Consider the following 26957-nt stretch of genomic DNA (forward strand, 5'->3'; position numbering starts at 1 on the left):
CCCACCATCATTGGCAGAGGGGCTGAAGACACCTCCAGACACTCTGCAGAGGGGCTGAAGACACCTCCAGACACTCTGCAGAGGGGCTGAAGACACCTCCAGACACTCTGCAGAGGGGCTGAAGACACCTCCAGACACTCTCTCCACCCCAAAACCAAGCACGCCCAGAGGGCGGATACTGGGATCTTGCTCCTAGGGCCTGGCAACCTGGAAACACAGCTCCAGCCAGGGCCCCACCAGGATGGGAAACAGGGCTTGTTCTTCAGCCTCTCCCTGAGCCTGGCCTCTGTAGGGCTGCCGACCTATCCGGAGTCATTCTGGCCGCCTCTTTCTTTGTGTCTCTTTCTCTTTGTCTCTGCCCGTTTCGCTGACTGTCGTCTTTTGTTCCTCTGCTCCTGGGCCTGTTTCTCTCCAGGCTCCCAGCCTCTTCTTACTGCTCCTCGGACTCTGCGTCAATGACTTTATCTCTTATCCGTTTCTACGTCTCTTTGTCTCTAGCGGCCAATCTTTGGCTCCCCGTATTTTTGGTCAGCCGCTGTCCCTCGGTCTCTCTCTGCCCTTGCGTCCTCTGTGACTCAGGGCTCTGATGTGAGTCTCTGGCTCAGGGTCTTTGTTCCGGGCCCCAGGTCTGATTCCATCTCTCCAGCAGCGTTTACCTCGTGTCTGCCTCTAGCCTCTGCTCCTGCCTCGGTCTCCCCAGCCCAGCCCCCATTCCACCCCCACCCCCACCCCCACCCCGGGCCCTCGGCCTCTCGGACCAGCCCCGCTTTGTTTCCCATGTCTCGGCGCCCCGCCCCGCCCCGTCTGGGGTCTCCGCCGCCCTTTGTCTGCCTCGGTCTCTCCCCCACCCCTTTCCCCGGGTCCGTCTTTGGATCCCTCTTTCTTTGTCTCTCGCAGGCCGGAGTGGCTGGCGCTGTCGGCCGGCCCGGGAGGTCGGCGCGGGTGGCCGGAGACACACAGCCACAATTACGAAGAGCCTCGGGCCTCATCACCCAGCTGCAGCCCAGGAGGCACACGGTTAATACCACCGAGTTCGGGCCGCCGGCCTTGGCTTAGAGTAGCCCCTGAGCCGCACGCTGCCGCCCGCCGGCCACAGAGCTCCAGCCGACGCGGGCGACCCCCACAGGCGCGCAGCTCCTCCAAGGTCCTAGAGCGGCTCCGTGCGCCCCGTGCTTCCGCTTCCCGTCCCCGCCCCCGGCGGCCGCCCCCGGGACGCCTGGGTCCGAGCCTCCTCCCGGCTTGGCGCGGAGCCTGCATCCCGGAGCCGCTGGCGGCTCGGGCGCCTGCACCCCGCTGAGGAGCTCCGGAGGGCGCCGGGGTGGCGGAGCCGGAGGCGGCCGGCAAGGTGAGAGCGGCGGCTGCGCTCCGGGAGGAGCAGCAGGTGCAGGGGCGGCTGGCGGCGCGGGCGGGGGGCACCGGGAGCCGCGCCCGTACCTGGGACCCGACGCCGCCCGGTGCCTGCGCTGGCCGGCAGAGGGCAGCGGCAGGGCGCCGCGGGCCACACATGGCTGTGTGACCGCGGGATGCTGTCTGTCCCCTTGCTCAGGGCGGCGTGCCGGCGATGGAGCGCGCGGTAGAGCCTTGGGGTCCGGATCTCCACGGCCCGGAGGAGAGGGAGCCACTGAGAGGCGCCCGCACAGGTGAGGGCCTTGGCCGTGCGCCGCCACGGACAGGTAACGGCCGGTGGGGACTGCGATGCTTGGCTGTGGCCGGCCGAGATCCAGGAAGATCGGACGTGAGCTGTGCCTCTGGGGAGATAGGGGGAGGGGAGCTTTCGGAGCACCTACCGTGCGCCAGGCCGGGAGGGGCTCTTCACGGCCTCTGTCCCCTCCCTCACGGCCTTCCTCGTCCTCACTGCCTCTGCCCTACTTCAGGCTTCATTCTGTTTTATTCTGGCAATTGCAGTAGCCTCCTCTCTGCCCCTTTCTCTCCACTGATGCATTCTGCCGCCAGATTGATCTAAGTCCAGATATAATCCTGTGTCTTTTCTGGAAAACCTTCCCTAGCGTCCCCCTGTCTCCTAATTAAAAGCCTTAGCTAGTGTCCAATCCAAACCGTGCGTGCTCAGGCTAGTCCCAACATCCTTTGACACCTTATCTTCCATTCCACTACATTATTTTCTCTTCGCTCTGCCGTAATGCCGGTTCCTATTTCCTTATCTACTATCTCTCTTGTGACAACATAGTTATTCTGAACCCACAATTATAACCATTGATACTTTATCTTATCTCTCCTCCCACCCTAAGCTTCTTGAGGAAGGGATGTGTGCCTGGGTCCTCTCAGGTACACACAGGATAACTGATGTAACAAATTACCGAATGGGCTAATACAATAAGATACAATAATAATAGCAAATACCAGGTTTTCCAAATAGACAATATAATGTAGGGATTAACATGGGCTTGAGTGTCAGACAGACCTTAGTTAGACACCAGGCTTTGCTACTTTTTTTTTTTTTTGGCGACAGGGTCTCACTGTGTCCACCCAGGCTAGAGTGGCACAATCACAGCTCACTGCAGTCTCCACCTCCTGGGCTCAAGTGATCCTCCTACCTCAGCCTCCCAGTAGCTGGGACCACGGGTGTGCACCACCATGCCCAGCTAATTTTTGTATTTTTTTAATAAAGATGGGGTCTCACCATGTTGCCCAGGCTGGTTTCTAACTCTTGGGCTTAAGTGATCCACCCACCTCGGCCTCCCAAAGTGCTAGGATTACCGGTGTGAGCCACCTTGCTGGCCTGGCTTTGCTACTTTCTAACCTTTATAACCTCCAGCAAAAGGACTTAAATTCTCTGAGTCTTTCCATGCCTGTAATATGGGAATAGTCATAGTGTTATAGTATTGTTTGCAAGCATTTAATACTAATGCTGAATTCGGTGAATGACATACATTAAGGGCACAGTAAAAAGTTTTTATTGAGAGGCACAGATAGTAAGTGCACCAGAGGTTGAGAGGACAGAGAGAATGGGGTTCCTGTGACCACAGATTGTCAAGGGAGTCTTCCTGGAGAGGTTGCTGTCAAAGATAAGTACTGAGCCAAAGGGGAGGGTCTACAACTTCCTTTTCTTTCCTCAGGTCTAGGGAGTGAGAACGTGATTTCTCAGCCGAATGAGTTTGAACATACCCCACAGGAAGATGACTTGGGGTTCAAGGAAGAAGAAGATTTGGCTCCAGATCATGAAGTAGGAAATGCCTCTCTCAAACCTGAAGGCATCCACAACTGGGATGACTTATGGGTCCAGAGAGAGGGTCTAGGAAAGCCTCAGCCTCGGGACAGAGGCCCCCGGCTCCTGGGTGAACCACGCTGGGGCCAGGCTAGTAGTGATCGGGCCGCTGTGTGTGGTGAGTGTGGCAAGAGCTTCAGGCAGATGTCAGATCTGGTGAAACACCAGCGGACCCACACTGGGGAGAAACCCTACAAGTGTGGGGTCTGTGGCAAGGGCTTTGGGGATAGCTCTGCCCGGATCAAACACCAGCGGACTCATAGTGGGGAGAAGCCCTACAGAGCCCGGCCACCAGCCCAGGGTCCCCCAAAGATTCCTCGGTCCCGGATCCCTGCTGGTGAGCGCCCCACTATCTGTGGTGAATGTGGCAAGAGCTTCCGGCAGAGTTCTGACCTGGTGAAACACCAGCGGACACACACTGGTGAGAAGCCCTACAAGTGTGGCATATGTGGCAAGGGCTTTGGCGACAGTTCCGCCCGCATCAAGCACCAGCGGACACACCGTGGGGAGCAGCCCCCCCGACCAGTGATGTCCCGACGGCAGCCATCTAGGGCAGCCACGGCACCTACCCAGGGACCGAAGGCCCAGGACAAGCCATATATCTGCACTGATTGCGGCAAGAGGTTTGTGCTCAGCTGCAGCCTCCTGAGTCACCAGCGCAGTCACTTGGGGCCCAAGCCCTTTGGCTGTGATGTGTGTGGAAAGGAGTTTGCCCGGGGATCCGACCTGGTGAAGCACCTGCGGGTGCACACGGGTGAGAAGCCCTACCTCTGCCCAGAGTGCGGCAAGGGTTTCGCAGACAGCTCCGCCCGGGTCAAACACCTCCGCACCCACAGTGGTGAGAGGCCCCATGCCTGCCCGGAATGCGACCGTACCTTCAGCCTCAGCTCCACCCTTCTTCGCCACCGCCTCACTCACATGGAGCCCCAGGACTTCAGCTTCCCAGGCTATCCCCTACCCGCTCTGATCCCCAGCCCACCCCCACCTCCTCTGGGCACCAGCCCCTCGCTGACGCCTCGAAGTCCCTCACACTCGGGTGAGCCTTTTGGCCTGCCTGGCTTGGAGCCAGAGCCTGGGGGCCCACAGGCCGGGGAGCCACCCCCACCACTGGCAGGAGACAAGCCCCACAAGTGCCCTGAGTGTGGCAAGGGCTTCCGCCGAAGCTCTGACCTGGTGAAACACCATCGTGTGCACACAGGGGAGAAACCCTACCTCTGTCCTGAATGCGGCAAGGGTTTTGCTGACAGCTCAGCCCGAGTCAAGCACCTCCGCACCCACCGTGGTGAACGGGCCCGGCCACCACCACCATCCACTCTCCTGCGGCCACATAACCCACCTGGCCCAGTACCCATGGCCCCTCGACCCCGAGTTCGGGCCCAGCCTTCTGGACCCAGCCAGCCCCACGTGTGTGGCTTCTGTGGGAAGGAGTTCCCCCGGAGCTCAGATCTGGTCAAACACAGGCGCACACACACGGGGGAGAAGCCATACAAGTGTGCAGAGTGTGGCAAGGGTTTTGGTGACAGTTCTGCCCGCATCAAGCACCAGCGTGGGCACCTGGTCCTGAGGCCCTTTGGGATAGGAGATGGTAGGGCAAGGCCCGTCAAGCAGGAGGCACCAACAGGACTGGAATGACGTGGTCCAGGGAGGAAGGAGGCCCAGGAGACCAAAGGGAGGGGCTCTGCTGCTTAGCAGAGAAGAAAGGGCCTGGGAGGTGGTGGGAGGGAGAAGGAAGGGAAGAAAGGGGAGGAAGAATAGATAGAAATAGGGATTGGAGACAGTAACCTTGAAGCTCAGGAAACTGTCCTGGCTGGGCTTGGTCAGGACCTTGCCAGGACGGGCTGTACCTCTGGCTTCTAGAAGACTGCCTAGCACACAGTAGGCATTCAATATTTGTTGAATAAATAAACTGGCTTTCACCTGAGGACTCAAAGAACCCTAAATTCCTGCTGCCTCATCTGTTAAGAACTGACACTTTCCCCTTGCTGGGCAGGTAGTACACACCTGTAATCCCAGCACTTTGGGAGGCTGAGGTGGGAGAATCACTTGAGCCCAAAAGTTTGAGGCTGCAGTGAGCTGATTGCACCACCGATGCCTCCCAACCTTGCACTGGGAGACCAATGCCTGAACCAGGGTTTGTTTACCTTCTGAGCTGCAGTGATGGGGCTTCTGGAATTTAAGGTAACGGGATGAGGCAGGGGTATCTTGATCATCTGGATGGGGCAAATGCTGCTGTGTGGCATGGTTGTACCCACCCCTATGGAGGGGCACTCTTGGACAGAGCCCAGACCTTTGTGCCCTGGAGGGAGCCAACCCACCCTGACACGGAGACACTGGCAGAATAGACCAGAGACAGAAGGTGCTCTCATGGTATCCAGCCTGGATGCCAAGCCCAAGTCCTGGTGGATAGCAGAGGCCAGCTGTTTGGGAAAAGGGCAGGACGCTCTGAGGCCTGGCAGCCACATTTCCATGTGTCTCTTTACCAATAAACGGCTTCTCGTCTGAGGCTTGGACTGTGTGTGTGTGTGTACACAGAGGCATGAAAAAGGTGGAGAGGGGTCTCTGCGGGCAAAACTCAAACTGTAAATTTTGTGTGGTTCCCTTGCTCTCTGAGCCCGTTAAATAAAGAGGTTGTCTAGGCGTAGTCAGCGGCTTTCTAGCTCCGACGTCTGGTTCAAAAACGGCCGCCAGCTCCATCAGCCGATGCCCCAGGCCTGAGGTCTGGCTGCCCGCAGGCACCACCTACGCCACAGCATCCAGCGCAACCCTTAAAAGGAAAACCGCGCGGCGCTGCAGAGGGAAGGCAGCAAGGAGGAGGAAGAGGGGGCGTGCGGGGGGTGCTGTTGCTATAGCGACGGCTGTCGGCGGGAGGCGGCCCACAGGTCTGGAACCGGCTTGGAAAGCCCGGACGCCGGCGCGCCGCCCACCGGGACCTGGGAAACCCGACACCCGAGACCCTTTTTATGCGTCAGGAAATGAGTCATTTGGCTGCACGGCCCCAAAGCAGGGCAAACAGGGTGCTCCTTCACCCCCAGAAAAGCCCGCCGGATTTCCCGGCGCCCCGCGGGGCCTGGGAAGCAGGTCTGCAATCCCTAGCGTTTTCACAACCACTGGCCTGATCAGCCAGGGATTAAAGAAAAAAGAAGTCCAGGGCGGTTCTCCCCGCTAAGCAATGAAGGCAACGAAGTACAGGGTCGCAAGTTCCCGCCCCCGGCTCTCCCCGATCTCCGTGCGGGAAGAATCCCTGGACGGGTTCTCGCGAGATCCTAAGCACTGGCCTGGCTTCCCTAGAAACCGACCAGGGCTGGCTGCAGTGCGGCTCCTCCCGCTCCGCCCGCCCCTTCCAAATTGATGCCCTCTCAAAACCCTAGAACCCTGCGTTCAGGGTTGGGGCTCTTGATGGCCTGAGCGGAGCCCTTTGGGGCTTCTGGAAGTTCCTTCTTGCTGGTTTTCCTAGCTCCCTTCCCTATCAGTGTGCCGTTCAAGCCGACCTGCAGTGAACTGTCTTTTCTTTTTTCTGAGACGGAGTCTCGCTCTGTCGCCCAGGCTGGAGTGCAGTGGCGCGATCTTGGCTCACTGCAACCTCCGCCTCCCGGGTTCAAGCGATTCTCCTGCCTCAGCCTCCTGAGTAGCTGGGATTACAGGCGCGCGCTACCACGCCCGGCTAATTTTTGTATTTTTAGTAGAGACGGAGTTTCACCATGTTTATCAGGCTGGTCTCGAACTCCTGACTTCGTGATCCGCCCGCCTCAGCCTTCCAAAGTGCTGGGATTACAGGCGTGAGCCACCGCGCCTGGCCACTTTCTTTTCTTGATTTCTTTCTTTTTCTTTTTTTCTCAAGACAGGGTCCCACTCTGTCGCCCAGGCTGGAGTGCAGTGGCAGGATCTTCGGCTCACTGCAACCTCCGCTTGGGTTCAAGCGATTCTCCTGCCTCAGCCTCCCTAGTAGCTGGGATTACAGGCGTCTGCCACTGCGCCTGGCTAATTTTTTTATTTTTAGTAGAGAAGGGGTTTCACTATGTTGGCCAGGCTAGTCTCGAACTCCTGACCTTAGGTGATCTGCCCGCCTCAGCCTCCCAAAGTGCTGGGATTTATAGGCATGAGCCATCGTGCCTGGCCTGCTTTCTAAAATTACATCTGGCCATGTCACTCCCCCATTGAAACCCCACTGGATCTCCACATGCTGTCCGTAAAGCCTAACTTTCATTGGCACTCAAGCCCTTCCACTTGTGTAGTTTCAGCCCTGGGCTCCTTAAATGTCGTTTCTTTTACTTGGAATGCTCCTCCACCACTACCCACCCCTTGTTAATCTCCTCTGTCAAAACACCTCAAGCACTACTTCCTCCAAGAAGCCTACTCTGACCCTCCAGCCTGGGTTAGTTAGAATCCCCTTCTCTAAGCAACCCCTCTCTGAGCACCTAAAACATGAAGAGCTTCTTGAGGATAGTTACTCACTCAACAGCTGCACCTATTGTGTGCTACGTACTGGGATAGAAAGATAAACAAGACAAAAAGTCCCTGACCTGTTTTTATGCGGGAGATAGACATTGAACAAATAATTACAAGTGAGGTGAGAAACGTCCAGCAAACCTATGGGCAGGAGAGAATCCTCTGTGATCTGAAGGCCTTTCCAGGCCAGATGTGGCTCAGGCCTGTCATCAGCATTTTGGGAGGTTGAGGCAGGAGGCCAGGAGGCCAGGAGTTCGAGACCAGCCTGGGCAACATAGTGAGACCTCTCTACAAAAAATACAAAAATTAGGTGGAACGCACCTGTAGTCCCAGCAACTCAGGAGGCTGACGTGGGAGGATCGCTTGGGCCCAGGAAGTTGAGGCTGCAGTGAGCCATGATCATGCCACTGCACTCCATCCTGGGCAAAAGAGCGAGATCCTGTCTCCAAAAAGCAAAAACAACCCCTGCCACCACCAGAAAATACTGTAGTCCCAGCTACTCAGGAGGCTTGAGGCAGGAGGATTGCTTGCGCCTGGGAAGTCGAGGTTGCAGTGAGCTGTGACTGCACACTGCACTCCAGCCTGGGGGACAGAGTGAGACCCTGTCTCAAAAAAAAAATTATATATATATATATATTTCCACAAACTACTGCCTCCTTGCCAATCTGGCAAACTCCCACTCATTTTTAGTTTTTGTTTGTTTGTTTTTTTAGAGATGAGGTCTCACTATATTGCCCAGGCTGGAATACAGTAGCTATTCACAGGCACATAGTGCACTATAGCCTTGAACCCCTGGGCTCCAGCAGTCCTCCTGCCTCAGCCTCCTAAGTAGCTGGGACCATAGGTGTGCGTCACCACAACTGACACCCACTCATCTTTCAAGGTCCTTCACAGTTACCTTCTCAGTGAGACCAGCACCAAATACCTAATACCCCCGAAAGAGTTGTTCACTTACCCCACACTTCTCCTGCCAGAACATCCTATTGTCCTTTTCGTATATCACTCATACTGTATATTTAGAGATATATTTTAAATCAGAAGCTTCTTTTTTTTTTTTGAGACAGAGTCTCACTTTGTCACCCAGGCTGGAGTCCAGCATGCAATATTGGCTCACTGCAGCCTCGACCTCTCAGGTTCAAGTGCTCCTCCTGCCTCAGCCGCACAAGTATCTGGGACTACAGGCACGTGCACCATTATGCTCAGCTAATTTTTTTTTTTTTTTTTTTTGGTGATTTTTGTAGAGACGGGGTTTCACTACGTTTCCCAGGCTCGTCTCCAACTCCTGAGCTCAAGCAGTCCACCTGCCTCACCCTCCCAAGGTGCTAGGATTACAGGTGAGAGCCACCATGCCCAGCCCACAAGCTTCTTCTTCTGCTGCTGCTTCTTCTTCTTTTTTGTTTTTTTTAAGAAAGGGTCTTGCTCTATTGCCCAGGCTGGAGTTCAGTGGCGCGATCTCAGCTTACTGCAACCTCCACCTCCTGGGTTAAAGCGATTCTCATGCCTCAGCCTCCCAAGTAGCTGGGATTACAGGCGTATGCCACCATGCCCAGCTAATTTTTGTATTTTTACTAAAGACAGGGTTTCGCCATGTTGGCCAGACTGGTCTTGAACTCCTGACCTCAAGTGACTACCCGCTTCGGACTCCCAAAGTGTTGGTATTACAGGTATGGGCCATTGCTCCTGGCCCCAAAAACTTCTTTTTTTTTTTTTTTTTTTTTTGAGACAGAGTTTAAGCGATTCTCCTGCCTCAGCCTCCCAAGTAGCTGGGACTACAGACATGTGCCACCACACTCGGCTAATTTTTGTATTTTTAGTAGAGACGGGGTGTTGGCCAGGATGGTCTCAAACTCCTGACCTCAGGTGATCCACCTGCCTCAGCCTCCCAAAGTGCTGTGATTATAGGCGTGACCTCTGCGCATGGCCCAAAAACTTCTTTACTAGACTATGAGATCCTCAAGAACATGAACTAGATTGTATTGCAAGTAGACACCTGTACATGGTTGCAGGGCAAATCGATGGAGCCCTTTACCTTCTTTTTCCAAGTTCCTGTTTAAAACAGCAGGAGGCTCCTTCCAGTAGGGACTTTCACTGCCAGAGACAGGCTCCTGGCTGAGTCTCCTCATTGATTCTCTCTTAATCAGAGCGAGATGCCTTGCTTTCACTAGAGGTTGGGTTCTGGCCAAGTTTACCCTCTGCCTACCTCTCCTCCATCTCCCCTGCTACATTTCCCCTTGTTCACTCCCTTGGATGCTCAGATCCAGCAACACAAGTCTTCTTCCTATTCCTCAAACACACCAAGCTTCTGCCTCAAGGCCTCTGCAGTTCAGTCTCAAACACTCTTCTTCCAGATTTTCAAATGGTTAACCCTTTCTCATCATTCAAGGTTCATCTCAAATATTGTATCCAGGCCGGGCGCGGTGGCTCATGCCTATAATCCCAGCACTTTGGGAGGCCGAAGCGGGTGGATCACTTGAGGTCAGGAGTTCCAGACCAGCCTGGCTCACATAGTGAAACCCCCTTCTCTGCTGACAATACAAAAAATTAGCCAGGCATGGTGGCAGGCGCCTGTAATCCTAGCTACTTGGGAGGCTGAGGCTGGAGAATTGAACCCAGAAGGCAGAGGTTGCAACGAGCCAAGATTGCGCCACCGTCCACCAGCCAGGGCGACAGTTGGAGACTCCGTCTCAAACAAACAAACAAACAAACAAAATATTGTATCCAGGCTGGGCATGGTGGCTCATGCCTGTAATCCCAGCACTTTGGGAGGCCAAGGCAGGCAGATCACTTGAGGTCAGGAGTTCAAGACCAGCCTGGCTAACACGGTGAAACCCTGTCTCTACTAAAAATACAAAAAAAATTAGCTGGGCGTGGTGGCGGGCGCCTGTAGTCCCAGCTACTCGGGAGGCTGAGGCAGGAGAATGGTGTGAACCCGGGAGGCAGAGCTTGCAGTGAGCCAAGATCGCGCCACTGCACTCCAGCCTGGGAGACGGAGTGAGACTCCGCCTCAAAAAAAAAAAATTAGCTGAATGTGGTGGTGCACACCTGTGATCTCAGCTACTCAGGAGGATGAGGCAGGAGAATCCCTTGAACCCGGGAGGTGAAGGTTGCAGTGAGCCAAGATCGTGCCAGTGCACTCCAGCCTGGTTGATAGAGTGAGACTCCGTCTCAGAAAAAAAAAAAAAAAGAAATTATATGCTGAGACCCTTTCTCTGCCTGCATTAAAGAAGCCCCCGTTACCATAGCTGCTCCCTGTTGGATCATCTTGTCAGATTTCCCTCGTTGCACCTATCATTATCTGATATTATCTTCCTTTTTACATGTGTACATTTTTTTGCACCCTTAGTAGTGCCACAAGAGCCAATATTTTTATTTGTTTTGTTCACTACTACATCTCCCATACCTAGAATGGTGACAGGTATATAGGACTCAATAAATACCCAGAGAGGCCGGGCATGGTGGCTCAAGCCTGTAATTCCAGCACTTTGGGAGGCCAAGGTGGGTGGATCACAAGGTCAGGGGTTTGAGACCAGCCTGGCCAACATGGTGAAACCCTGTCTCTACAAAAAATACAAAAATATGGAGAGGCTGAGGCAGGAGAATGGCGTGAACCCGGGAGGCGGAGCTTGCAGTGAGCCGAGATCGCGCCACTGCACTCCAGCGTGGGCAACAGAGCAAGACTCCGTCTCAAAAAAAAAAAAAACAAAACAAACAAACAAAAAAAAAACAAAAATAGCCAGGTGTGGTGGTGTGTGCCTGTAATCCCAGCTACTTGGGAGGCTGAGGCAGGAGAATCACTTGAACATGGGAAGCAGAGGTTGCAGTGAGCCTAGACTGCGCCACTGCACTCCAATCTGGGTGACAGAGCAAGACTCCATCTCAAAAAAAAAAAAAAAAAAAAAAAACCCTCAGAGAATGAATGCAAAGTGGCTTTTGGGGATCCTGTGTGTGAGTATCCAGGCATTTGACCCCTTCTCCCAGCTCTGGGAAAGAGCCAATTTTATAACTTCATTCCTGAGAGGTAATTTGGTGCAATAGAAGAGCACAAGCTTTGAATCTGCTGCTTGCCAGCTGTGTGACTTGGAGCAAATTACTTAACTTCTCTAAGCTTCCGTTTCCTCTTTTGTCCAATGGAGGTATTATTGATCCAACAGGCTGTTGTAAAGAGACAACATAGGACTTGTAAGCACTTACTGAATGTTATTTCTCTTTTCCTTCATGATCTCTGAATCTTAGTTGCCCCATTCATAAAATGGGAAAATTAGATATCCGCTTTTTCAAGGGAGGTGGCTATTTTTCAAAGGAAGTGGCATTTGTATATTCCACTAAAAAAAATCTATTTTTATATGAAATATCCCAATTTAATTTTTTTTTTCTTGAGACGGAGTTTTGCTCTTGTTGCCCAGGCTGGAGAGCAATGGCATGATCTCGGCCCACTGCAACCACTGCCTCCCGAGTTCCAGCAATTCTCGTGCCTCAGCCTCTCGAGTAGCTGGGATTACAGGCGTGCACCACCACGCTTGAATAATTTTTGTATTTTTAGTAGAGACGGGGTTTCACCATGTTGGTCAGGCTGGTCTCGAAATCCTGACCTCAAGTGATTCACCGGCCTCCGCCTCTCAAAGTGCTGGGATTACAGGCATAAGCCACTGCGCCCGGCTTTGAAACGATTTTTTTTTTTTTTTTGAGACGAGTCTCGCTCTGTCGCCCAGGCTGGAGCGCAGTGGCGCGATCTCGGCTCATTGCAAGATCCGCCTCCCGGGTTCACGTCATTCTCCTGCCTCAGCCTCCCGAGTAGCTGGAACTACAGGCGCCCGCCACCACGCCCAGCTAATTTTTTGTATTTTGTTTAGTAGAGACGAGGTTTCACCGTGTTAGCCAGGATGGTCTGTATCTCCTGACCTCGTGATCCGCCCGCCTCGGCCTCCTGAAGTGCTGGGATTACAGGCGTGAGCCACCGCGCCCGTCCGAAACGATTTTTTAAAAGTAAAAATACCCTACGGGCCAAACAAGGTACCCCTGTGGACTGGATTTAGCTTTGGGCTGTTGTTCACCTAGGCTACTGGTTGTCAGGGATGCTATGACATCCTTATTGTGTAACTTAGGCAAATCAGTTTACCTCCCTGAACTTTAGTGAGCTCATCTGTAAAATGGATCAGGACCCAGACGCTGAATAGCGCTGGCGCATGGTAAGCACCCCACGCATGACGCGACAGCGGTAGCTTGGGTGGATGTTGAATTGGTTAGGATGTATTCAAGGAGCAAGATATCCCAGAGGCCAGCGGAATAGGCGACGCCAAAAAAGAAGGAGAAAAGACGGCAGAGGAGATAAAGAAGGAATGGAAGAAGTGAGGAGGCAACAGGGTCCGCCCTCCAGGCGGGGCGCCAGCGAGAGGCCCAGGCCGGGGCGGGAGCGCACGTGGCCTATTTCAGGCGGAGCAGAGGCACTGGGCGCAGCAGAGACCTCCGAGCCGGCCCCAGGAGACGGGCCGCGAGGGTAGGTTGGAACTCAACTGCAAGGACCTTGAACGCCGGGCTGGGGCGGCTCCAGGTGCTTGGGAGTCGGGGGGAATCCGGAGGACGCCAGGTCTGAGCTCGCCGCCCTCTCCGAGCCGTTTGGGCCGGACGCCTGGGTCCTTCGGGCTCCGCCCCGGGGGGGTGGGGCTATATGTTCGGACCAATGACCGGCCGTGCCTGCGGCCCCGCCCCCTCCCCGCCCCCGGAGCCGCGGCCTCGCTGAGTGCCCAACCGCCCGGTGCCCAGGCCTGGGGCACCGCGAGCGCCGAACCTTCTGCTGGTGAGTGCGCACCCCCTCCCCGGGGTTTCCGCCCCGATCCCGCCTCCAGCCCGTGCCCCAGAGCTCCAGGTCGCCGACCCGGGCGCTGGGGAGTGACTCAGCGTAAGGATGGTGGCGACTTGCGGGGGCTGGAGATTCGAACTGTTCAAGGCCTTGAATGCCGGGATGAGTGGGGTGAACGGGAGCCCTCGGAGCTGGTTACGGGGCTGTGCCAGAGCGTGGGGCCGGGCTGGCGTGGACGGGAGAGGACCAAGTTTGGAGACCAGGGCAGGGCGGGAGAAGCCACGGCTGCACCGCCTTGCTGGGCCAGGGCCACGGTGGGGGGGGGGGGGGGGGGGGGGGCGGGTCCTGAGCTTCTGATCCAGCTCCCCGTCTCAGGACACCAAGATGCCTGGTGAACAGCAGGCAGAGGAAGAGGAGGAGGAAGAGATGCAGGAGGAGATGGTGCTGCTGGTGAAGGGTGAGGAGGATGAGGGTGAGGAGAAGTATGAGGTGGTGAAACTCAAGATCCCCATGGACAACAAGGAGGTATGTGTCACACACACCCTGGGGCCCACTGTCCCCAAACCTGGTCCAGGCCCAGCCTCCCTCAGGTAGAAGCCAGGGTTCTTGCCCCTACTTTTCCCAGAATCTCAGATCTAAAACCTCAGGATTGGCCCATCCTTCTGCCCCACTGCCTGGGCTTCCATCATACAAAAGTCATGCCTACTGTCCCAGCCTTCCTGCTGGGTGCAGGAGATTAAACTTCGTCCTTGGATCCCCTATGGAGCTTGATGTTAGACTGAAGGGTAACCACACAGTTAGAATCCCGTGTGATGGCTGCAGGTACAAGATGAAGCCTAGAAGTGGGAACTTAACTCAGATTTAGAGGTCGGGGAAAGGTCAGGTTAGTTCAACAGCAACAGTAACAATAGGTAACCCTTGCCTAGCATTTTCTGTGTGCCAGGCACTGTTCTAAGCACCTCAATTCTATGATGTCGGTAGCATTTATTCCATTTTACAGATGAGGAGACTGAGGCCCAGGGCAGTTTGATAACTGGCCACAGGTCTCAAAGTTAGTAAAAGGATGGCTTTGTGAGACTAGTAGGAGTCTGGGGTCAGAAGTGGGGTGATGCACCCAGGCAGAGGAAATGGGTCTTTTATTATTATTGTTGTTATTGTTTGAGACAGGGTCTCATTCAGTCACCCAAGCTGGAGTGCAGTACAGCTCACTGCAGCCTTGACTTCCCTGGGCTCAGGTGATCCTCCCACCTCAGCATCCCGAGTAGCTGGGACTACAGGCATGCACCACTACATCTGGCTAATTTTTTTTGTTTTGTTTTGAGACAGAGTTTCGCTCTGTTGCCCAGGCTGGAGTGCAGTGGCACGATCTCGGCTCACTGCAAGCTCCACCTCCCGGGTTCAAGTGGTTCTCCTGCTTCAGCCTTCCAAGAAGCTGGGATTACAGGCATGTGCCACCACGCCCGGCTAATTTTTTGTATTTTCAGTAGAGTTAGGGTTTTGCCATGTTGGCCAGACTGGTCTCAAACTCCTGAGTTCAGGTGATCCTCCCACCTCAGCCTCCCAAAGTGCTGGGATTATAGGTGTGAGCCACTGCATCCAGCCAGAAATGGCCCTTATAGAGGCTCAGACGAGTGAGTAGTGCACTGCAGCAGTGAGGGTGGGTGGTTTGGTCATGCTGTAGTGTGGATGAGTGGGGGTAGTTGGCAGGCCACACAGGGAGTCTGGCTTTTATTCTGAGGGTATTTGAAGGTTTTGAGATCAGAATATGAGTTAAATTTCCCCCCGGAGACCCTAACTGCCACCAGATACGTTTCCGCTTCACAGAACCCCAGAGGACTCTGTCTGCCCCCAGCCGGAGCAGCCCTGAGTCCCAGCAGAGGGCTTGGCTCCAGGGACCCAGCTTGCAGGGGCCGGGACTCGATTCTTCCTGCCCAGGAGCCAGTTCCCAGGGAAAGAATGCTCTGCTGCCCCCTAGTGGGTGCTGGGGGAGGAGACTAGCTCCTCAGGCCTCTTTGAGTCTAGTAACTATCTGGTTGTGTTTGTTGCGGGCCCCCTTGGCCCATTATCCAGCTCTGCCTGCCTCTTCTGGCCCTGTGATTGCCTGATCTCAACCTTTGGCCTCTAAGTTACAGACACAGGCTCCAGAGCTTAGGGTGGACTTTCAGCTCCATCACTTACCCGCTGTGTGACCTTGGGCAAGTTTCCTAACCGCTTCACGCCTCAGTTTCCTCATTTGTAAAACGGAAATTATAACAGCACCTACATCTTGGAGTTGTGAGGAATGAATGAGTCAACACATGCACAGTGTTAGAACTGTGTCTGGCACAAAATAAACACGGAAATAGTTGCTGTTACATTTATTCTTCTCCCCAAAGCTCAGGACCTTGGGCAAGGTCATCCTTTTCGAGATTTTTCAACTTTTTTTTTTTTTTTTTTGAGACGGAGCTTCACTATGTCACCCAGGCTGGAGTGCAGTGGCGCAATCTTGGTTCACTGCACCTCCACCTCCCGGGTTCACGCCATTCTCCTGCCTCAGTCTCCTGAATAGCTGGGATTACAGGTGCACACTACCACGCCCAGCTAATTTTTGTATTTTTAGTAGAGATGGGGTTTCACCATATTGGTCAGGCTGGTCTCGAACTCCTGACCTTGTGATCCGCCCGCCTCGGCCTCCCAAAGTGTTGGGATTACAGGCGCGAGCCACTGCGCCTGGGTCAGCTCATTTTTATCAAAGGCCTGGGCTGAACCATGAGAACTGGGGTTGATCAGGGAAGTGAATGTGGGAGCACAGAGGATTGAAGGCAAACGACTCAAGGCAGTGGGGAAGGCTTCCCAGAGGAGATGATTTTTGACTTGGGCCTTGAAGGCTTTGCAGGGGTTTGGCACATGGAGGAGGAGGAAGGGCATTCCAGGAGGAGGAAACAGCAAAAGCAAAGACTCAGAGGAAATGAGACTGGAAAGGCAGTTGGGGGACAGAGGGGCCTTGCAAGCTAGGGCAGGACATACTGTGTTAGGTTCTGTGGCACCATAAAAGAAGCCTTAAATCATGGGAAGAGCCAGGCGTGGTGGCCCACGCCTATAATCCTAGCACTTTGGAAAGCCAAGGCTGGAGGATCACTTCAGCCCAGGAGTTCAATTCCTCCCTGGGCAACATAGGGAGACCTCATCTCTACAAAAAGAAAAAAAAAAAATGTTTAATTAGCTGGACATGGTGGCATGCCTGTAATCCTAGCTACTCTGGAGGCTGAATGAGCCCAGGAGTTCAAGGCTGCAGTGAGCCATGACTGCACCACTGTACCCCAGCCTGGGCAACAGAGAGACACCCTGTCTCAAAAAACAAAAACAGGCCAGGCATGGTGGCTCATGCCTGTAATCCCAGCACTTTGGGAGGCTGAGGCGGGCAGATCACTTGAGGTCAGGAGTTCGAGACCAGCCTGGCCAACATGGTGAAACCCCATCTCTACTAAAGATACAAAAATTAGCTGGGTGTGGTGGCGCCTGCCTGCAATCCCAGCTACTTGGGAGGCTGAGGCAGGAGAATCGCTTGAATCCGGGAGGCGGAGGTTGCAGTGAGCTGAGATTGCACCACTGCACTCCAGCCTGGGCAACAGAGCAAGATTCCATCTCAAAAAAAAAAAAAAATCAGAGGAGGGACATGATTGGATTTTCTGTTTAGAAGAATTATTGGCTGCTACAGGGAGACCAGGCCAGGTAGGGCCTGCTCTAAGGTAGTAACAGCAATGATGAGGAAAAGGGGCCATTTGGGAACCTGGCTAGAGCCAAGGGGTATGTGCGGTGAAGGTCTGGCATGGCTAATCATGAAAGGCACACAGGGCCAGATTGTGAATGGTATCATGTAGCGGTCCTACCTCCACCGTTTATCAGCTTTTCTTTGGCTTTCTCATCTGTAAAATGGGGTAATAGAGTAAGACCCTTGAATGCCAGTCTGAGAAGTGTCATCGGGTGACTAGATTTGGAGGAGATGGGTGGAATTGAGGATTACGCACACATATCCCGTGAACTGTTAGCACTGTGCCCAGAAGGGCGCTCAATCGTTAGCTTGCTGTGGGCCTTCCTGAGACTCATTTCTCCATCTATGAAATGGTGACCTCGAAAGCACCTTCCAGTGGTGACATTCAGTGAGTCCTAGCTATTGCCAGTCCTGTGGCCAGTCACTGTCCAGAAGGGCCTTAATTACACTGCGTGCCGGGGCTGGAGTATTCTCCCTCTGCCATCGAAACCCAGTCTATCTTTTAGAAAGATTTTCTCAGAGGGCTCCATGCACATCCAAACCTATCTTTCCCTGGCTTGAACTCTTGAGTGGTTTTCTGCTTCCCTCAGGGTGAGGTCTCAGCTCCTAAACTTGGCATTCAAAGCTCTTTACCATCTGACCTTATGCCATTCTGGCTTCATCCCCTCGACACCTATCCCATCCCCCCTTGTGGTCTCAGCCCGCAAAGCCCTCTTCACCTTTGCTCCCTGCTTTCTCCAGGAGTAGCTCTTTTCTCTTCTAGATCAGTTTCTTAATTTTTAACATGCATACAGATCACCCAGGGGTCTTGTTAAAATGAGGATTTTAATTCAGTAAAATCTGGAGTGGGATTTGAGATTCTGCATTTGTAAAAAGTTCCCAGTGATGTTGATGTTGCTGGTCTGTGGACCACACATCCTCCAGCAAGGAACTAGAGGACAGTGGTTGTGTTTAATAGTTTGTACCAGAAAGAAGGAAGACTGTGACCACAAAAAGGGGCCAGGGGAGGGAGACAAGCTGTGTAAGTGGCCTCAAACTCTAGTCAGTGAGATTAGAATTGCATCATGGAGGCTGGGTGCGATGGCTCTTACCTGTAATCCCAGCACTTTTAGAGGCCGAGGCAGGAGGATTGATTGAGCTCAAGAGTTCGAGACCAGCCTGGGCAACATGGCAAAACCCTGTCTCTACTGAAATACAAAAATTAGCCAGGTGTGGTGGCACGCCCCTGTAGCGCCAGCTATTTGGGGGGTTGAGTCAGGAGGATTGCTTAAGCCTGGGAAGTCAAGGCTGCAGTGAGCCGTAATCATGCCACTGCATCCAGCCTGGGTGACACAGTGAGACCTTTTCTCAAAAAAAAAAAAAAAAGAGAATAAAAAAAGAATTGCATGATGGTTAAGAGAATAGGTGTTCTGGAAAATGAGTAACTTCAGTTCAAACCCTGGCTCTGCCATTTATTAGCTGAATAGCCTTGTGTAGTCACTTAACTTCTGAGCCTTATATATAAAACAGGGCTAAGGTACCTAACCAAAGGCACGGTGAGAATTTAGAAAGAGATTACTGGTAAAAAGCACTTAGCACAGTTCCTGGCACATGGTGAGTGCCCAACAAGTGGGAGTTATTTTATTAATTAGAGAAGTAATGGCGAAGGAAGAAACTGGGATGTTTGCTCTGGTTAAAAAACATTTAAGCAGGAAGACAAAAATCACTTCTAATACCTGCATTATTATATTATTACACTACATTGTATGTTCACAGTAGCCTCCTGTTATAGTGCAAATACTATTTATTCTAATTTTTAAATCTTTTTTTTTTTTTTTTTTGAGACAGAGTCTTGCTCTTTCACCCAGGCCGGAGTGCAGTGGCGCTGTCTCGGCTCACTGCAAGCTCCGCCTCCTGGGTTCAAGCCATTCTCCTGCCTCAGCCTCCTGAGTAGCTGGGACTACAGGGGCCCGCCACCGCACCCGGCTAATTTTTTGTATTTTTAGTAGAGACGGGGTTTCACCGTGTTAGCCAGGATGGTCTTGATCTCCTGACCTCGTGATCTGCCCACCTCGGCCTCCCAAAGTGCTGGGATTACAGGCGTGAGCCACCGTGCCCAGCCTAATTTTTAAATCTAATAGTTGTAGAATTTAAGGCATGCTTGGGCCATTAATGATCACCTAGTCTGGTATTTGCCAAGTTTCAGTCACATGTGTATTGCTCGTATATTGTACTCACATTATTTATTAATGCTTTTCTTCAAATAGATTCACATTGTTAAATAAATTTACCTTCATCTAAACAATAGTACTAATGAAATTGTGGGTTTCATGTGGTATCTTGTTTTTTTAATATTCGCGAAAATAAATGTGTAACAATTATAATGAGACTTTTTTAAAGTTTGCCCACATACCACCTCATACCTCATGCTGGGAAATTTTGGGGTTTTTTTCTTTTTTTAGAGACACGATCTCGCTGTGTCACCCAGGCTGGAGTGCAGTGGCACGTGATTGTAGCTCACTGCAGCCTTGAACTCTTGGGCTCAAGTGATCCTCCTTCCTCAGCCTACCAAGTTGTTGGGACTACAAGTGCACCCCACCACACCTGGCTAATTTTTCACTTTTTTGTAGAGATGAGGTCTAACTGTGTTGCCCAGGCTGGTGTCCAACACCTGGCCTCAAGTAATCCTCCTTCCTTGGCCTCCCGAAGTGCTGAGATTACAGGTGTGAGTCACTGCACCTGGCCTCATACTGGGAATTTGATCTCACTTAGCCTACCTGGCCTTTCTCGGGACACTGGGGCAGAGGAGGATCTTAATGAGCTGGATTCAGCTCCTCTTACCAAGATTTTTCCTCGGGCATCCAAGGCCCCTTCTCCTGGGCTGGAGACATCAACAGCACTTGCATGGAGAATTTCTTTTTCAGAAGTCAGTGAACTCAGCATGAGGAAGCCCTCAGGCTGTCCAAAGTCACCTGAAAGAGGGTGCCAAGGAAAAACGGGCCAGAAAAATGTAGATCTGATGAGACAAGTTCTCTCCACAGTGGCTGATGTATTGAAATAAACCAACAGATTTCAAAACCAGGGCAAGACTGGAAAATGTGACCTTGAATTCAGATGGTGCCAAACATACTGTGGGGAGTTTCTCCATTTAAAGTATCAAGTTGTATTTTAACCTTGAATCCCTCTTGGAGTGTGCCAGGGACGTGGAATCCAGCCTCTGTCACATCTTGGTCATGTGAGTTCAGAACAGTGTAGCCTGAAGGACGGCATGGTCTCATGGGCACCCTGAGTCCATCCTGGCTCCCACTGGCCATGTGAATTTCATCGCCCTCAGCCTCAGCTTTCTCAGCTATCAAAAGAGAGAACACCCAGCTCAAGGCGGGAGACAGGAGGATTTAATACAATAACATACATACTGTTGTCAAAGCTTAATACTTGCTTATTGATTGTTGCTATTGTTATCAGTATAGATACTATTTAAAGCAGATTTCTCTTGGTCACTAATTTTCCAAATTGCCCTGTTTTCTAATTTTTTTTTTTTTTCGACGGAGTCTTGCTCTGTTGCCCAGGCTGGAGTGCAGTGGCACATCTCCGCTCACTGCAAGCTCCGCCTCCCGGGTTCATGCCATTCTCCTGCCTCAGCCTCCCGCATAGCTGGGACTACAGGCACCAGCCACCATGCCTGGCTAATTTTTAAATTTTTTTAGTAGAGATGGGGTTTCACCGTGTTAGCCAGGATGGTCTTGATTTCCTGACCTTGTGATCTGCCCGCCTCGGCCTCCCAAAGTGCTGGGATTACAGGCGTGAGCCACCGCGCCCCGCCTTTTTTTTTTTTTTTTTTTTGAGATGGAATCTCACTCTGTTCCCCAGGCTGGAGTGCAGTGGCATGATCTCAGCTCACTGCAACCTCTGTCTCCTGGGTTCAAGTGATTCTCCTCCCTCAGCCTCCTGAGTAGCTGGGATTACAGGCATGAGCCACCACATCTGGCTGATTTTTGTATTTTTAGTACAGACAGGGTTTCACCATGTTGGCCAGGCTGGTCTTGAACTCCTGACCTCAAGTGATCCGCCCACCTCGGTCTCCCAAAGTGCTGGGATTACAGGTGTGAGCCACCACGCCTGGCTTGTTTTCTAATTTCTGAGTTGGTTACCACAAAGCCACTACCTTTTGACAAACTATCTTGAAGGCCTTGAAGTTGCCCTCCTACAGCTTCAGAAAGAGAAGGCCCTACTATTTTCTGCTGTCACCCTCTTTTTTTTTTTTTTTTGAGATGGAGTCTCGCTCTGTCACCCAGGCTGGAGGCAGTGGCGCAACCTCGGCTCACTGTAACCTCCACCTCTTGGGTTCAAGCAGTTCCCTGCCTCAGCCTCCCGAGTAGCTGGGATTACAGGTGTCTGCCACCACACCCAGCTAATTTTTGTATTTTTAGTAGAGACAGGGTTTCAACATCTTGGCCAGGCTGGGCTCAAACTCCTGACCTCGTGATCCACCTGCCTCGGCCTCCCAAAATGCTGGTATTACAGGCGTGAGCCACTGCACCTGGCCTTGCTGTCCCTCTCTCTTAACCTGTCTCCCCATCTGTAAAATGGGGATGATGATAATTACCTCGTGGAGATCGAATATGGGAGAAGCTGATACTGTCTTGTCCTTAATATGCCCCAGGTACTTCATTTGGTTATGAATTAATTGCTTGGCCACAGTAGATACTTAACATCAGTTTTGCTGGGGTTTTGAGCATTCTCTTTTCTAAGAAGGGAGCAATATGCCCTCAATACTCTTCACTGTTAATCCAGAATGTTTTCCCCTCATGTGCCTCTTAGAAGGCATTTCTTTCCTTTTTCTGATTTTTATCTCTAGAAGGCCAGAGCTTGTGAAACTGGCTCATTTTCAGATTTTTTCATTTCAGACCTCAGAATAACATTTGGCTTTTACCCTTGCCTTTTTCTTTACTGCTTAAAAAATGATAGGTGTTTGCTATTCAAAGCTGATTAAGAGCCTGGACTTGGTCCTGGCCTGGCTTCCAGGATGCCCCTCTCCTGCTCTCCTCCCTCCCTGGCTTCTCCCCATCTTGCTGCCCTAGGTTCTCTCTGCCCATCCCCTGGATGATCTCATCCACTCATTCTAAAGGCTTTATAAGCCATCTATAGGTTGACAGCTTCTCAATTAACATCTCCAGTTTAGGTCTCGTTTCTGAGCTCCAGATATGTCAAGAAGCTGTGACACCATCCAAAACAGATCTCCCCTCTCAACTTGCTCCTCCCACCGTCCTCATCTCTGTAAATGGCAACTCCACCTTTGCAGTTGCTAAGCTCAAAAACCTTTAAGTCATTTTGATCTCTTTTTCTTCACACCTCATATCTAATCTCTTATTAAATCTGTTGTCTCATACTGCAAATAGATCCAGAAGCCAATCACTTCTCACCACCTCCACCATCCACTGCCCACTTCTGTCACCTGGGTATGAGCCACTATCTTCTCTTGCCAGGTGGCTGTAGTGGCCTCCTCACTGGGCTTCTGCTTCTGTTCTCTCCAACTCCTTCATTTGGTTTTCAACTCCAGTAGCCTGAGGGAGCCTTTTTAAATGTGTAGGATATGGTCACTTCCCTGCTCAAAGCCCTCTGACATCTCCTCTTACAGTTCCCTGTCTCCTTTATGTTAAAAGCCAGAGCCAGGCACAGTGGTATGTTCCTGTAACTCCAGCTACTCAGAAGGCTGAGTCAGGAGGAACTGCTTCAGCCAGGAGGTTCCGGACCAAGCCTGGGCCACGGCAAGACCCTGTCTCTTAAAAAAAAAAAAAGCCAAATATAACAAATACAAGGCCCTATATGCCAAGAGACCTCCTCCACCACTACATCTGTGACTCCCCCCATCATGCATTCTGCTTTAAACCAATTTTTCTTGCCATTTCTGGAACAGCAGGCAACTCCCGCCTCTGCGCCTTGCCATTCCCTCTGCAGTGCTCCTCAGAGGGCTATCCACGTAGCCTGCTCTGTCACCTCCTTTAAGTCTTTGCTCATGTTATCATATCGGTAAAGTGTCTTAACAACCCTGTTTAAATCTGTAGCATCCCCAATACCAGCATTCCTTATCCATTATTCCTGAAAGCAGGAATTTTTTAATGCTTTTTATTTAATGCGGAATCCCCGTGCCTAGAACAGTCTAGGACACTGCATGCCCTCAGTAAATATTGGTTGAATTAATAAAAGTAGCTAGAACGCCACTGGGCTTTGTGATGTGTGCGTTACGCGCATTATCTCACTGGATGCGCACAGCCATCCTGCGAGGCAGCACCGTGGCCTTTCCTATTTCATAGATGGGGAACTGAGGCTCACAGACGGAGCAGCCTGTGGAGACCCAGGTCTCTGGCTCCGGGGCCTGCCGCTAAGGGCTGACCTATCCCCCTTTCCCCGCAGGTCCCGGGCGAGGCGCCCGCGCCGTCCGCCGACCCGGCGCGTCCCCATGCGTGCCCCGACTGCGGCCGCGCCTTCGCGCGCCGCTCCACGCTGGCCAAGCACGCGCGCACGCACACGGGCGAACGGCCCTTCGCGTGCACCGAGTGCGGGCGGCGCTTTTCGCAGAAGTCGGCGCTGACCAAACATGGCCGCACGCACACGGGAGAGCGGCCTTACGAGTGCCCCGAGTGCGACAAGCGCTTCTCGGCCGCCTCGAACCTGCGGCAGCACCGGCGGCGGCACACTGGCGAGAAGCCGTACGCATGCGCGCACTGCGGCCGCCGCTTCGCGCAGAGCTCCAACTACGCACAGCACCTGCGCGTGCACACGGGCGAGAAGCCGTACGCATGCCCGGACTGCGGACGCGCCTTTGGCGGCAGCTCGTGCCTGGCGCGCCACCGACGCACGCACACGGGCGAGCGGCCCTACGCTTGCGCCGACTGCGGCACGCGCTTCGCTCAGAGCTCGGCGCTGGCCAAGCACCGGCGCGTGCACACGGGCGAGAAGCCGCACCGCTGCGCTGTGTGTGGCCGTCGCTTCGGCCACCGCTCCAACCTGGCGGAGCACGCGCGCACGCACACAGGAGAGCGGCCCTACCCCTGCGCCGAGTGCGGCCGCCGCTTCCGCCTAAGCTCGCACTTCATTCGCCACCGACGCGCGCACATGCGGCGCCGCCTGTATATCTGCGCCGGCTGCGGCAGGGACTTCAAGCTGCCTCCTAGCGCCACGGCCGCCACTGCCACCGAGCGCTGCCCGGAGTGCGAGGGCAGCTGAGTCCCGCAGGGCTGCGGAGGGGCGCGCTGGGGCTTCGACCTGGCTGCACTAACCCAGGCTCCTCCTGCGCCCCGGCCTCCGGGTCTGGGAAATTGAGGGGACGGCAGGCCCGGCTGCCCTGGAACTGGGAGACAGGGAGAATCCCCTGCCGGGGTCCCTGGAAACAGTGCTCACCCCACATCACTACATTCCCTCGGCCCGTGTTAGTGAATAAAGTATTATATCCTCACCCCACCCGTGCCTGTGAGTGAGGTGGGTGGGAGAGGAAGAAAGTTGGGGTTCTCCAGGCTCAGGTGCCAAGTGAGTTGTCAAGGAACCAAATGGGGTTATAAACCTAAAAGGGGTTCCTGGCACCTCGGTTTGTGTGCCGGGGGTAGGAGGTGATCGCACACTTCGCCCTTGGTTACGTCCTCATAACCTTAGATCTGAAAGGGCCCATAAATATACTATGTTCAAGATCAGACACGCACTGCATTCGGCAGAGCTCCAGTGAGCAAGGCACGACCCTCAGATCTCAGTCTAGTGAAGGAGAGAAAACTGTAACACTACGTTAAAGGTTTTAACTGCTTTGTTATGTAAGCTTACCCAGCTCGGCGCGCAGACTCACGCCTGTAATCCCAGCACTTTGGGAGGGCGAGGCTAGCAGATCACTTGAGGTTAGGAGTTCGAGACCAGCCTGGCCAACATGGTGAAACCCGGTCTCTACTAAAAATACAAAAATTAACTGGGTGTGGTGGTGGGCGCCTGTAATCCCAGCTACTGGGGGGGCTGAAGCATGAGAATCACTTGAACCTGGGAGACAGAGGTTGCAATGAACCGAGATAGTGCCATTGCACTCCGGCCCAGGCAACAGAGGAAGACTGCCTCAAACAAACAAACAAAAAACAACAAACCAAACCAAACCAAAAAAATCTCAAAGCGATTGGACCTAGCAGCTCATGCCTATAACCTCCAGCACTTTGGGAGGCGGAGGCAGGAGGATCCCTTGAAGTCAAGAGTTTGAGATCTGCCTGGAGAACAAACTAAGACCCCCATCTATTAAAAAAAAAAAAAAGCTGGGCATGGTGAGGCACACTTGTAGTCACAGCAAATGAGGAGGCTGAGGTGGGAGGATCACTTGAGCACAGGAGGTCGAGGCTGCAGTGAGCTACTATTGTGGCACTGCACTCCAGGCTGGGTGACAGAGTGAGGCTGTCTCAAAAATAAATAAAAATTTAAAATTCCAAAGTCTACTGTGCAACCCACTTCAGTGCCAGCAGCCTACAGGCATAGAGGCCAGGCAATGGTTGGGGCTACAGTTTGCTCTGGCATGGGGTACTATGAGAGGCCTAGGGAATCCGGCCCATCATAAATCCAAACCCATGCGTTGTTTTAAATTTATTTTGGGCCAGGCAAGGTGGCTCACGCCTGTAATCCCAGCAGTTTGGGAGGCTGAGGCGGGCGGATCACCTGAGGTCAGGAGTTCGAGACCAGCCTGGCCAACATGGTGAAACCCTGTCTCTACTAAAAATGCAAAAATTAATTAGCCTGTAATCCCAGCTACTCGGAAGGCTGAGACAGAGTGAGACTCCATCTCAAAAAAACAAAAAACAAAAACATCAGCTGGGCGTAGTGGCAGACGCCTGTAATTCCAGCTACTTGGGAGGCTGAGGCAGGAGAATTGCTTGAACATGGGAGGTGGAGGTTGCAGTGAGCTGAGTGAGATCACACCATTGCACTCCAGCCTGGGCGACAAGAGTGAGACTCTGTCTCAAAAAAATAGTAATAAAAAATAAAAATAAATTTATTTATTTTGTAGAGACAGGGTCTTGCTATGGTGCCCAGGCTGGTCTCCATATCCTAGCCTCAAGCAATCCTTCCACCTCTGCCTCCCAAAGTGCTGAGATTAGGCATGAGCCACCATACCTGGCTAGATAAATCTTTTCTGTCCATTTTTGCCACAGCCAATGAATGGCAGAGACAAGTAAATAGGCACTTGCAGTCCAGTGTCAACTGGTGCTATGATGAAGGAAGATAGGCTGTTCTCAGAGGTGATGTTTAAGTTGGGTCTTGAAGGTGAAGCTGGGGTTCGGGAAGTGTGGAGAGAGCCCCTAAAGCTGCATTCCAGGGTCATTAGAGCTTGCAGATGTTCCCCAAGAGGGTTTTGGAAGTGAGGTTAAAGTATCCAAGGTAGCAAAGCCTTGAGGGCTTAGAGGGTAAGGATGGATCTGACATCCGTAGGGAGCTGGAACTCATAGCAGTGGACCTGGGGTTAAGGGAAAGGAGATGGGACTGACTTCATTTCTTAGCTTGGGTGACTGCAGGACAGTGTCACTGAGATGGGGGTGCAGGATGAAAAGCAAGACAGGAGCTTAAGTGGGGGCAATTGTTACACCCCAGTCTGGACATGCTGAATGTTAGGTCAGCATGAGGGACGGGATTGGCAATAACAGCTTAGAGATACCAGGTCTGGAGTCCATGACACCATGTCCAGAAGAAAGCACTCAAGAAGAGTCTTGAAAGTGGCCAGGCACGGTGGCGGACGCTGGTAATCC

At 52.8% G+C, this 26957-nt stretch overlaps 2 protein-coding genes and 1 non-coding gene across 5 annotated transcripts; 2 read left to right on the forward strand and 1 right to left on the reverse strand.

The window, feature by feature from the left end:
• The first annotated feature begins 322 nt into the window (after positions 1-322).
• Positions 323-5864, forward strand: ZNF48 (zinc finger protein 48). Of its 2 annotated transcripts, XM_032155733.2 has the most exons (3): positions 323-1345; positions 1547-1640; positions 3075-5864. In XM_032155733.2, the coding sequence occupies exons 2-3, from the start codon at positions 1562-1564 to the stop codon at positions 4853-4855; spliced, it is 1860 nt and encodes a 619-aa protein (XP_032011624.1). In that variant the 5' UTR covers positions 323-1345; positions 1547-1561; the 3' UTR covers positions 4856-5864. The 2 variants fall into 2 exon arrangements, with proteins under 2 accessions (XP_032011624.1, XP_058296896.1); XM_058440913.1 differs by having other exon boundaries at positions 323-1640.
• A 7255-nt stretch (positions 5865-13119) lies between these two features.
• ZNF771 (zinc finger protein 771) lies at positions 13120-25512 on the forward strand. 2 transcript variants are annotated; one of them, XM_032155816.2, is made up of 3 exons: positions 13120-13163; positions 13842-13991; positions 23611-25512. In XM_032155816.2, the coding sequence occupies exons 2-3, from the start codon at positions 13851-13853 to the stop codon at positions 24421-24423; spliced, it is 954 nt and encodes a 317-aa protein (XP_032011707.1). In that variant the 5' UTR covers positions 13120-13163; positions 13842-13850; the 3' UTR covers positions 24424-25512. The 2 variants fall into 2 exon arrangements, with proteins under 2 accessions (XP_032011707.1, XP_032011706.1); XM_032155815.2 differs by lacking the exon at positions 13120-13163 and adding an exon at positions 13376-13463 and having other exon boundaries at positions 23611-25511.
• A 141-nt stretch (positions 25513-25653) lies between these two features.
• LOC116472083 (small nucleolar RNA SNORA42/SNORA80 family) lies at positions 25654-25788 on the reverse strand. Its single transcript, XR_004248992.1, has one exon. It is a non-coding gene; the product is annotated as a small nucleolar RNA SNORA42/SNORA80 family (small nucleolar RNA).
• Between the last annotated feature and the right edge of the window lie 1169 nt (positions 25789-26957).

This window comes from Hylobates moloch, unplaced genomic scaffold (genome assembly GCF_009828535.3).
Source record: "Hylobates moloch isolate HMO894 unplaced genomic scaffold, HMol_V3 SCAFFOLD_6, whole genome shotgun sequence".
NCBI lineage: Eukaryota > Metazoa > Chordata > Mammalia > Primates > Hylobatidae > Hylobates > Hylobates moloch.